Genomic DNA, 13103 nt, shown 5'->3' on the forward strand with positions numbered 1-13103 from the left:
TCTACTTATTAAGTGAAAAGGTTTTGGGCTCATAGTTGGGGAGGATTTGGTCCATGATTCAATAGTCCCATTGTGCTTGTGGTAAGGCAGCACATCACAGCAGGAATGTGTGGTGGAGAAAAAATGCTAACTTCGTCACCAGGGAGCAACAGAGAACAAGGAGGGTGATGGGGGTCCCATAATCCCCTTCAAGGGCACATCACCCACCAAGCCTTGTAAAGGCTTTACCACCTCCCAAAGCTCCTCCCTAGGGACCAAACTTCCAAAGTATGGGCCTTTGCAGGACATTTAAGATTCAAACTATAGAATAATTCAAGGTGTGAATGCCTTGAATAATATAGAATATTTCATATATAGAGTATTGAATAATATAGAATAATAATAATATAGAATAATTCAAGGCGTTTTCAGAAAGAAATGGTGCTAGAGCAATTGAACATTGGTAAGCAACCACTGAACCTAGAACTCAACCTCAGTTCTCAGACCAAAAGTATCTCAACATGAGTCAGAGATGTAAGTGTGAAACTATTAAACATTTTTTAAAAAGTTGAAGGAAATCTTTGAAATCTAGTATTAAGCAAAGAATTCTCAGACTGAACACCAAAAGTATAATCTAATAAGGAAAAAATTGATATGCTGGACTTCATCAAATCTAAAATCTTTCTCTATAAAAGAGCCCATTAAAATATGAAAGAGCAAGCTTCAGAGTAGGAGAAAATGTTTACAAATCACACATCTGACAACGAATTAGTATTTAGAATATGTCAAATGATCATAAGCAATCCAATAAGAATCTGGACAAAAGATATGAGGACACATTTCACTGAGAAAGATATACATACAAGATACAAATAAGCACATGTAAAGATGTTCAACATTATTGACCATTAGGGAAATGCAAATTAAAACCATAATGAGATACGGCTATATGCTAAAATTTATGAGAATGGCTAAAGTTAAAAATAGGGACAACACCAAAAGCTGGAAAGGATGCAGAAAAACTGGGTCATTTATACCCAGCCGGTGAGAATGTAAAATGGTATGACTACTCCAAAATAGTTTGACAATTCTTAATAAGATAAACATGCAAATACCATACAAACCAGAAGTCGCATTCCTGGGCCTTTATCCCAGAAAAATGAAGAAGTGGGTCCACACAAAAGCCTACACATGAATGTTTGTAGCTGGTTTATTTGGACAAAAAAAAAAAACCAAAAACGCCAGATACCCTTCAACAGGTGAATGGGTAAGCCAACCAAGGCATAACTTAGCATATATTATTACTTAACTATAAAGGAAATGAACTGTTTGATGCATGCAACAGTCTAGAAAAATCTCCAGAGAATTATGCTGAGTGAAAAAAAGCCAGTCCCAGATTATATACTGTGTGATTCCATTTACATTCCTGCATTGACAAAATTATAGAAATGGAGAACATGTTAGTAGTTTTCAGGATAAAGGCAGGCAGGGGGCAAGAAGGAAATGACTGTGAGGGAAATATTGTGATAATGTAAATGTCCTATGTCTTGACTGTATCAATGTTAGTATTTTGCTTATTATATTGTACCACAATTTTGCAGGATGTGATTATGGGGAAAACTGAGTAAAGGGTACTCAGGATCTTTCCAAGCTATTCTGGGTCTCTTATTTCTTTCCAATTTATTTCTTACAATTGTCACTGAGCATACAATCATCTCAATGTTTAATTTTAAAAGTCCTTTTTAAAGAGTGTGAAAACTAAAACAGGATGAACATAAACTTCCAAATATAAATTTTCCAAATTTCTAAAATATAAAGTATAGAGAATAAATGTTACAACAATATGTTATATATAACTATATATATATGCTGTACTCTGAGTGTTTGTGTTCCTTCAGAATTCATTTGCTGAAATTTAATCCCCAGTGTGATGCTAGCATGCAGTGGGGCTTCTGGAGAGGTGATTAAGTCATGCAGCAGAGCCTTCATGAATGGGATTAGTGCCCTTGTGAAAGCTCCCCAGGGAACTGGTCTGCCCTTCTGCCAGGTGAGGATGCAGAAGATGACATGCAATCTGCTGGTGTCTTGACCCTGGATTTCCCAGCATCTGGAATTGTAAGGAATGTTCCTAAGGCATTTGTTAGAACAGCCTGAATGGACTAGGACAATCTATTAAGGTGAAGAGTTTGTTACTCCCAGTATCACATGCTAACATGCATTTGCGTGTGTGTGTGTGTGTGTGTATAAATAGTTAAGAAGAGTTAGAGTAAATTCACAGATCAGTGAACCATGATAGGTCTTTATGAGAACTAGGATTGTTCAGCATCCATCTCTAGCCTCAGAGGCTGACATAGTAAAGAAGAGTCCTAAAGAGACCTGGAATTGAAGTCTAGATAAACCACTATTCTGACCTTCTTTTGCCTTGGTGCCTCAATGACCAGTGTAAAGAACTGCCCCAGGATTAAGGGAAGCCACAGCTTGATGTCCAAGAGATTTGCTGACTGGTGATTTGAACCTTCTAGAAAAGCATCCTCTCATTTAGACCACCAAGAAAAAAATCACTATCTATTCTCAGAGGCACAGGACGCTCAAGTCAAAAACCACCTGGAAGAGCAGCCCTGATAACATTCTTTCTGTTTTCAGATGAGAAAACTAGGCCCTAAGAGGTCCACGACTTGATAGTCCTCCTTCACCCAATCACAGAGCAAGTACAAATTTAAACATAGGAAAAATTGGTGGAATGATCTAACTGGTCCTTTTTAGTAGAATGATAGGTAGTTAACGCAAACATTTAACTGAATTGAGGTTATCTTATTAGCAGAAGAGTTATCCAGTGATCTCTCTACCTTGCTGTCTACCACCCTGTCACCAGAAAGTTCTGTATAATGACCAGCTCTTCCCTAGAACATCCAAGAATCAGAAAGGAATTCTGATCATCTCCAATTACCCTTAATTTAAAACCTGACATCTTAAATTTTGCAAGCTGACAGATAACATTAGTTCAGGGGGAGTCCAAGTCAACAATTTTAAAGGCTCCAAATACCTCAAAAAATCCTGGTAAAAATCAGATCATCCTCCTTTTACCACTCTGATCTACAGGCCACTTGGGGACTTTGTCCAATGTCCAGGTATTACAGATGAGATTCAAACTTCTTCAGAAAGTACCACCCCCAAGTCTTGGAGTTCAGTCTCTTGCCTAAATCTGGCCTCAGGACTTTATTACTTTATTACAGCACTTCTAACTCCCATTCCATGTCCAGTTTGAAGTATACTGGGACCACACTTTCCCTTCTGGCCTTGCTAATATCCTTTCTCCACATCTCATGAATTTTACTTGACAGAGAAGTCATGAGCAGTTCCCACTATTATTGAAGATCTTTCCAGCTGGAAACCCCATTTTGCCATCTGGCCTTATTTTCTTCCCCCAGAGAAGTGCAGTGTTAATTGATTCTGAGAGATGGGAGCTATTCCCAACTGGTTATCCATACTTCTTACCCAATTTGAGAATGTCTCTCCTCCATGGCAGCTTGGAGGTCTTCCTGATAGAGACAGAGATGTCTGACATAATCCTGGAATTGCTGATTTCTCTGTCTTTTTCTATTTCTCTAGCTCATGTGCCCTTGCTGTGTTGAGTGAACCTGCTGTTACTTGGAGAATGCACATTCAAAACCAATCTGAAGTCAAATAATAATATGCTACATTTAGTGCAATAAGCAAAAAGTCACCATCCTATGGGGAGGTTTCTATCCCAATCTACAACAGGCTGTTTTTAGTATTAAGCTGTTTTTGCTAGGTTCCCGCAGAAGCAGATTCTGAGACAATAATTTCAATGGATGTAACTTGTTTTTGAAGTAACTCCATGAAACACTGATAGGCGAGTGGGACGAGGAAGAAGTTAATAAATTACATTATCAAGTCTACTAACTCCATGAATAAGATTTCCATTCAGTGGGGAATTTCAGGAGACAGTGCAGGATAAACCTCATAGTTATCACAACTGGGAGGCAAGGAAGCTGGGAACCCTTATCCAACAACTCTCCATATGTCATTGGTTAAAATTTGATTCTAAGTCCACTAACTCTGTAGCACTTCTAACTTGCCCTGTATGTACATTAGACATGGCATGATCCCCTGCCAGAAAAATTATACAAAGCTCTCAGGCAGAGTCTGCCCTGTTCACCTGTGTTCACAAAGGACGTGAATGGATACCAAGAGGGTCTTCTAAACACGACAACTCACCCTAGCCTGTTAACTGGTTTATGAGAGACACATTTAAATGCTAGGACTCTTAAAAGGTAATGGACTTTAGCCAGGCATGGTGGAGGACGCCTGTAATCCCAGCAGCTTGGGAGGCTGAGGCAGAAGGATTGTGAGTTCAAAGCCAGCCTCAGCAAAAGCAAGGTGCTAAACAACTCAGTGAGACCCTGTCTCTAAATAAAATACAAAATAGGGTTGGGGATGTGGCTTAGTGCTCAAGTGCCCCTGAATTCAATACCCGGCACCCCAGCTCCCCCCAAAAAAGGTAATGGACCTTGACACATCAAAGTCTCTATTTGAAATCAAGAGGAAATATTTACTCCACAACATTTTTTTTTCTTAAAACCCTGACAAAAACAGAACATAATATAAAGAGAACATGTTTTCTCATTAAGAATTAGAAATGGAAAAAGATCTCTAGATTTTGTTTTTGTTTTTGTCTTGGTGATGGTTGAGGTATTGAGAGGCTGTTTATACAGATATAAACTTCAACTTTTTAAACAACTAATGACTCACCTCCTTTTCAACCCCCACAATTCCCTAATTCCCTACTGTAGATACCACACTTAAAAAAAAGTAGAACAAGAAAAAAAGCACAGGCTTTTTATGATGAACTATAGACATTTATTTGGCATCATAGGATGATGATCATAGAAAAAAGTGGCAAAACTCTGAAAAGGAAAATACATTTGTGCTTCATGACAAATCATCCCCAAGAATTGCCATCAAGACTTCCTAAATTTTCTTCTTGCAAAGGCAGGGGTCTTTTGAGTTTTAAACAAGTTTTTAATCAAATTCATATTTCAGTACCACAAGGAAAAATGCTTTGTTTTCTTGAGCCAAAAATGGTCAGTAAGCAATCATTTCATTGAGCATCTTTTACAGTGTTTACGTTGGAGATACAAAGATGAATAAGGCCATACCTATATAGAAAGTCATAATCCTTATATTATTCATGTAACTATGCCCCATAGGTAATTTTCCTATAAAGAGTGAAGAAGGAAATGCGAAGCCAGAGTGAGGAAAGCCTTTCCAAGTATTTTGGGCAAAGCAGACAAGGCAGATGTTCTAGTGAAAAAAAATGTATTGCAGGCAAAGAGAAAAGCCAAAAGCAAATTTAGGAGAAAATAGGGCGTAACCACATAAAATAATATTATATATAATGACATGTTAGACTCACTAGATCTGGAGCCACAGGAAGGAGATATCTGACCAGATGGGCAAGTGCACATATTTGGCCTCGAACAAAATCCATCCCCACAGGAATGCCGGCAAATGGCTGTGAATAAAACCAGAGGTCTATCAGCATGTAGACTGAGCACACGGTTAACTTCAGGGATCCAGTACTCAACAGAAGGGCCCAGGGCTCTCAGGCCCCTCACTAACTCCACTGTTGGAACATGACCTTAAGCCTCAGGTATATTGACCTATAAAACAAGTCTGTTGGATTAAAACTTCCTTAGAAGTTGGTAGCTCCTTTACCCTGTTAGTGGTCCTCAGTCTCTCTCTACTTACTCAACAGCACTCAATCTATCAAAAGCCCAGGACTGGCTATGAAGGGAAAAAAAACCCAAAATCTTGCACCTAAATATATGCTTACAAGAACTCCATTTTTTACTAACTTTATAATTTAATGATTAAAAAATTGCAGTAATATTCTTGGGAGACAATTTTACTGTTAATTGTTTAATGTTTAATTTTTGTCTGGTTCTGAATGACATTGACAGCCTGAGGGAAGAATCTGGAATCCACTGCCCTAGTTCTGACTCCCACTAGGAAACCCTTCATCTCTTAGAGTTTTGTATTTTCATGCCACCCAAAGACCAATGTCATGCTGGTTCCAAACTCTCTGCTAGTGGTCTGAGGAGTAAGTTTAAATAATACATTCTTGCACAGTCCTGTGAGAGGCATGCATGATGTGCAGGCTAAAATACATTCAGTTTAATTGCATTAAACTCATTAAGTCCCAAGTTTTCATTCTGTAAACATAATATTCAAATATTGTTTCAAAATTACCATAAGTGGCATAATTGTTGCTTAGTTTAAGTTTTTATAGGTATTTCACATCTGGGACGATGAGATAGAATGGGTTAAAACACAAAAAGACCTTAGGATGGAGAGCAGAAACTATTATGAAATAAACTGTCAAAGAATTCTATAAACTTTTATTTCAGTACCTGCTGACATTTTTCAGAGAATTCTACAGATCACTGGGAAAAGGTTTTGTTGTCAAGCTCATTTAGAAAATTCCAAATACCATTATCTCCCCCTCCTAGTGATTCAATTTTGATCTTAAAATGAACCACATTATGTCAGATGAATAACATAACTTTCTAGTCAGAGTCAAGAATTGGGAATGGATAAACTTTTTCAGGTCACCAAGCAAATTGGCACATGCCTGTAATCCCAGCAACCTGGGAGGCTGAGACAGGAGGATAGTGAATTCAAACCCAGCCTCAGTGACTTAGAAAGACCCAAAGCAAGTCACTGAAACCCTTTTTCTAATAAAATATAAAAAAGGGCTGAGGATGTGGCTCGGTGGTTAAGTGCCCTTGGATTCAATCCCTGATACCAAAAAAAAAAAAAAAAAAAAATGCCTAAAATATTTTATTCTTCTCTTCTCCATACAACACTATTTTGGCCAATAAAGTGGACTTAAGTGACTCCTTAATGTTTCAGCTCTATATTTCCTCATTATACTAATGGGATTTCCTGAAAACTGGAATTTATTTCACAGGAATAATGTCTGTAAAGGTTCATGGAGGGAAGACACCATCACTCATTTGACTTAGTGTCTCCATTAAATAGTACTTTGTCTGGCATGTGATCTGTCACTCAACACGTTATTATAAGAATATGGAGGTTTTTCATACAGTGGAAATCAATAAAAGAATGTCTGACGCCTCTGGAGTTCTTCCTTAGTCTTTCCCCTGATCCTTCCTGGATTCTCTGTCCCCTTTCTTTCACCTTTGTCTAAGAATTAGATCTGCTTCTGATTACCCTAATTCAATGTGCATGGTATGGGGAGACCTGTGGCCTGCTGTGGCCAACAAATTTAGCAATTACAATAAAAAAATCAGCAATGATACCCTTTATCTCAAAGTCTCATCAAAGTGATTACATAGTCTGTGCATCCAAGCACAACATATGCAAATGACATACAACCTCCATCAAAGTATCTCTATGGCTTTAAGCTCTGTATCTCAGTAATATTCTAAAGGATATCATCAAGTTAAAAGTGTGAAAATACTTTGACAAAACTAATGCAATCCTAACTGGGGTTCAGAAAAAAGAAAAGCTTAAAGTTGAACGGTTCAACTTTAAACATATTAATGGCATGTGGTTACAAGGGAACAAATTCTAAAGATCATCATACAACCAAAGTAACAAAAGAATAAGCAAAATGATGTGTACTTACGGACAATACACTGATTTCCACCAGGTAAGGTTTTCCATCCAGGACAACAATAAGCATTATAACGTGATCCACATACATTAGGTCTGAAACAAAAACATAAAATTCCATACTTTTTTTAGAAGAGAAGATATGACTAAATAACAAGGAGGTAAAAATTCTTAAATTAAAAAGCAGGATGAATCCTGGCAATCAGAGAAAATTAAATCATGGCACTCAATGCTAGCTTAGTAGTTTGGGACATTTTATCATAATGATACCGATAGAGATATCCCTTAATATCATCTATGTTTACAGTACATCGAGACAATAAAATCCAGAGATACAAAATGCAGTGCATCATATGGTAGTACACAGGTGTAAAAATTCATGTAGCCACAGGAGTCTAATTTAAACAATAAAATTTCTACCAATCTGGTTTTAAAAGGTCATAATAAAATCTACCGCACATAAAGATCAAAATTTCTACTCTTTCAAACTGGGTATATTTTTTTTTCCTATGGCCCAGCTCACCTCTAAAATGCTACCACATTCTTCCTTTCACCAAAATTACAGGAATGCAAACTCTTAACATCAGTCAGAAAAAATAAAGGCCAAAACTTGTAAATATTTTTTTTTTTTTTTTTTTTTTTAGCAAAAGTTTGGAAACACAATTGCTACCAGCAGTTACAGGAAAATAAAATCAGTGTCACTCTGGGGTTCTTGTTTACAGACAGCTCATCACAAAATGACTTGGAGCACAGACTCCATTCAGAATGCAGATGATCCATATTTAACAATGTCAGGGAGCAATTGGGTAAAGATATGGCTGCTCCTTCACTGGAAAGTAAAACACAATGTAACACACAGAGACCCAGAAGAAAATGTTCACTTTATTCTGCCTCATCCTTTGAGCCTAAATGCTGAAGCTAGCTGTTGAAGGTCAAACGTTTTGCAATCAAATTATACAAACTAGAGGCTGTTCCAAGGTTTGCTAGCATAAATACTGTAGTTCCACAAGCATAAGCCTCTAAACACACGATCATAGCTAAAGTATATTTCTCAGTTGAGGGGCACTCACACATTCTCCCTCCACACGCAGACCATAGGCAGTGGCATGGAGCCCTCCTGCACTTCCTCTGAATTCTCCTTCCACCTCTTGCAGGATTGAAAACCAAGGTAAGGTCTTTGCTCTGTCCTTTACTCTTTTCATAGCCCAGAAAGCCTGGATCACTGTGCAGCACACAAAATACACATACATGGTTCAGACTGACTGATGCCAAGATCAGAAAGAGAACTAGGAAGGAAGACGGAGGTGCCAGGGAAAGGTCCCTAACTCCACGCCCAGCAGCCTGGGGCTGCCCCAATGTAAGAGGGGAAATAACTGGAAAGAGCCTTAATATGTGTATGACTTTAGGGGCTCTCTGAGTCCGATTTTATTTTCTGTACAGATCGGGATAATAAACTTTTTGCCTTGTCTACTATGGGAGACCATCCTCACACGTGACTGAGTTAACTCCCCGGCTGGGTGTGAGGCACTCAGTTGTCTACATGCAAGGCTTCATATGTGAAAAGGACAATGTGTGTGCAGCACAGATGATCATCATGATGGGATCACCTTCCAGTCTGAGCTCCTACTGGTCCTCTAACTCAGCCAAAGGAACTACAAAGGATTCTATCGGAGAAGCATTGTATTGAGGATTCTAAACCAATGGTTCTCAACCCTTTTTCCATCCTGTGAAAAAGTAGTGTCCCAAACATCAGTGTCCAGAACTTCCTGGGAAGACTCAGAATCTCAGAAACAGAAGTGAGAGAAGATAGGGTAGAAGGATAGGGCATGTGGACGGAGACACTCAAAACTTCCAAATTTTATGAAATTTCTCTCAATTTAAAACAACAATCCAGGCCAAAGTCAACTGCCTCAAACCTTCCCACCAAAAGCCAGTATAACAGTTCCCCTGGATCCAGTCCAACCCCAAAGCAAATCCTGGAATCGCTTCACAGAACCCCTGGGCCTTCACAGGGTGCCCTGTGGCTGCAGTAACTATGTTTTTCAAACAAAAATCAGGTCATATTGTCTGACAAAAATGAGCGTATTTATGGAGTAACAACACATATAACAGGGTGAAAAAGCTAACAGAAAAGGGTCACAAATCAGTCATTTCAGTCCTCCAAAGTAGGATATGCATAAGAATTCCCAAAAGTACCTGGAAAATGATAGTACTATGAACTATAAACTATCTTTATTTTTTTTGCAGTGTTTAGAATCAATTTACAGCCAAAACATGGAAGATCTTACAATTTATTATAGTTACAAAATAAAATTTCACAGTGTAAAAGCAATGACACAGATAGATGAACAAACTGGAAAATGAGTTAGGAGGAGGCGGGGGCAGTTGACCCAAAAAAGAGTTTATTACATAGTGTTTTAAAATACCCAATAAGTAAAGTTCCTACTGCAATTATTTTAAAAAATTAAGAAGAGAAAAAAAATATAGCTCTCTTGGTGATAAGTCCTCACCTTTCATAGCAATGGGTACTGTTTAAGTCTAAACACAGAAGTGCAAGCATAGTAGATGGTGCTGTAGAGATAAAAAGGAGAAGGACTCAAAACAGAAAGGATTAAAACTAGCCTTAAATGATGAGAACCAGGAGAGCAAAAGGAGCTTTCTTTTGCTTTGTCATCTAATGCCCATCCACAAAATTTGTGCTTTTACACTTCGACATCCATATTTTAAGGCAACATTACTTTAAAGTATGACTATCTTATCTTTCAAACAGAATGCTTTCACACAGTTTCCCTTTCATTAGTATATTCCATTTTCATTTTACCCCATTTCTTAAAATTCTATATAATTTTAGATTGTGATTGTGTTTGCATCTCTGACTTTTTCATTTTATAACTTTATCTTTTCTAACTAGTGATATATCATTTAATTTTCAATTGTTTCAATCAACAATATCATATGACAATGACTTTTACTTTCCTTGACACTCATTCTTTAGCAGTGTTAAACACTATTACATTGTGTGGCTCAACAAAAAGTATTAGAAAGATGTACAATTTCTCCCATGCTAATTTTGGTCTTCAGAACTGCAAACTCACGGAACTCATTCAAACAAGCTGGGTGGCATTTCTTTCTACAGAAAGAAAATAGCTCTAATTCTAGAAATAAGTGAATGTCTTATTTAAGTTGGAAAGCAGTAAAACATGTAAAGTCTGAAGGAGACATGCTGGATTACTTCCATTATAAAAGACTTTATTCTAAGATTTCAGTACAAACAGCATTTACGAAGAAGATAAATTTTTAATAAAGTTACTCTTTTGTATAAATAAGAGGGTATCATTCACACCATTTTCTCTTCCTTTTCTCCTCAAAAGCTATCTCCACCAACCCATTCCCCCCCCAAAAAAAGTCAGAGTTAAAACTCTACCTAGTAGCAGCAGTATTTAGTAAATTAAAGAATTAATATTCAAAGGGAAAAGATTTTTGTATGCATGAGGATTTGAACCCAAGGGCACTTAACCACTGAGCTACCTCCCTAGTCCTTTTCTATTTTTTATTTTGAGACAGGGTCTCACTCAGTTGTTTAGGGGCTCACTAAATTGCTGAGGCTGGCTTTGAACTTGAAATCCTTCTGCCTCAGCCTCCCAAGCAGCTGGGATTACGGGCACGCGCCACCATGCTTGGCAGGGAAAACAACTTTGTGCTAAATGCTAAAGATACTTTCCTTCATCCTCATTGCAACTCTTTGAGATAAGTTCTATTGCTATTATCTTTTACACTGTGGAAACTATGGCTTAGGAGGGATAAACTAAGTAGCCCAGGTCCCATAGCTTGGAAGTACATAATGGGGCTGGGAACTCAGGAAACCTGAATTACATTCTTTAAACCACTATGTCAGAGCAGAGATTCATTTTAAAAGACAAGATGATATTTCACCCACTAGCATTTGTAATGACATGAGTAATAAAAACTACACAACATCCATCAATAGACTAAAGATAAAGCATATTTTGTCTTTTTAACCTGTATTCTAACAGTCCATGGGGCAAAGGAGTTCATATTACACTTTACCACTGTTACATTTTTTTTAAAATAGCCAAGTTTTCATCTGTAACTTCTCTTACCAATTACTTTAAATTTTGTGCTCTGTAACAACCCAACTCCATCACTCTGGGGGATGGGTGAGCCTCAACAGGCTTGATATTTGGATCCGGTTCAGACACAGCACTCAGAGATTGTGTGGGCTAACTAAAGCCTCTCTCGATGGAGCAAACAGCTGGGCTGTACCACATCTGACCACATCATTGCAAGAATTGGCCTCTGTGCAAGATGTCTGCAGCATGTCCACATTCCTTAGCCAGAACCCACTTCTGCAAGTTTGGCCTCTCATACAGCAAGATAGCCTTTCTGCTTCTTCTCCCAAGTGCAAACTCCTTTTCAGACAAGGTTGGGGTAATAAAAACAAGGTCGGGGGCTCTAATTTCACATGTGAGAGTTTCCCAGGCTGTGTAGTGATTAAAACCCTGGGCAAGGAGAACACTAAGCATCAGATAAAGGCTAATGAGGTTGACCCTGCTCCATGAGTAGCCTGCTTTTTGATCTTTCAGGGGAAAATGACAATTGACCTCTTGAGTATAAATGTGAAGGGATATCAAAATGCAAAGTCCCTCACAAAAGAAAAGGCACCCAAAAGCTCATGTAATATGTCTCAAGATAATACCTTAATAACCCACTATTCCAGAGTGAAAACACTTTCCAATGACAAAAATGTGATAGGTTACAGGACAATTATAGGACCAGCACATATGGGCTCTATATATTGTTAACTACACATCATGATTTTGGTTTTGACAAAATTTTATCAAGATTAAAAAAAAAAAATAGAAAGAAAATCCCTGAGTGCTGTCTGCTGAGGGTTCCTATAATTCTTCAACAGACTTTGCAAATCCACCCCCACCTTTGTTTAACACCTTCATTCTGATCCTCTTTGCTAAAGGCAGAGGTCAAGTCTCTCAGCAATGATTTGAATACCACGTGTGACTGTCCCAGCCCGTCTGCCAGTCACAACAACTAGAGGAATAAAACGTCAAAAACCCTGGTAATGAAAACAACTTCTGTGGCCTCCTCAAGCTTCAGCTGCGCTCTGTGGATCACAGACTCAGTTTGGGATTGTCTGGCTCAACACTGGCGGGGACGCAGACAATCCTGGTTTTCTACTTTGAAGATGCAAGCCAGCCAACCTCGCTTGCCTACTTCATGCAGTTTTTCTTAATAAAAATAATCTAAAAAGGAACGTAAAGAATAGTTCATACCCTGGTTTTCCAAAGTTTTATTATTTCCTTGCTTTCTCCATCACCAGTAGACTAGTGACTTCATGATCATTTCCTCCAAACCAAAAAGAATCTGTTTTTTACTCTTTTCTCTCCCCTTTTCTTCCCTCCCTCCCTTCCTCATCTCTCCTTTTC

The 13103-nt window shown here is 38.1% G+C and overlaps 1 protein-coding gene across 1 annotated transcript in view; it reads right to left on the bottom strand.

Moving 5' to 3' along the window:
• The window catches only part of Fbn1 (fibrillin 1), a 222211-nt gene that overhangs the window by 186253 nt on the left and 22855 nt on the right, over nucleotides 1–13103 (bottom strand). The window contains exons 3-4 of the mRNA XM_026390109.2: nucleotides 7655–7737; nucleotides 5417–5515 (exon numbers count right to left, since the gene is read on the bottom strand). Of these exons, the coding sequence (XP_026245894.1) occupies nucleotides 5417–5515; nucleotides 7655–7737 (182 nt within the window). The remainder of the gene's footprint in view (nucleotides 1–5416; nucleotides 5516–7654; nucleotides 7738–13103) is intronic.

The sequence above is a fragment of the Urocitellus parryii genome, chromosome 6 (genome assembly GCF_045843805.1).
Source record: "Urocitellus parryii isolate mUroPar1 chromosome 6, mUroPar1.hap1, whole genome shotgun sequence".
NCBI classification, from domain to species: domain Eukaryota; kingdom Metazoa; phylum Chordata; class Mammalia; order Rodentia; family Sciuridae; genus Urocitellus; species Urocitellus parryii.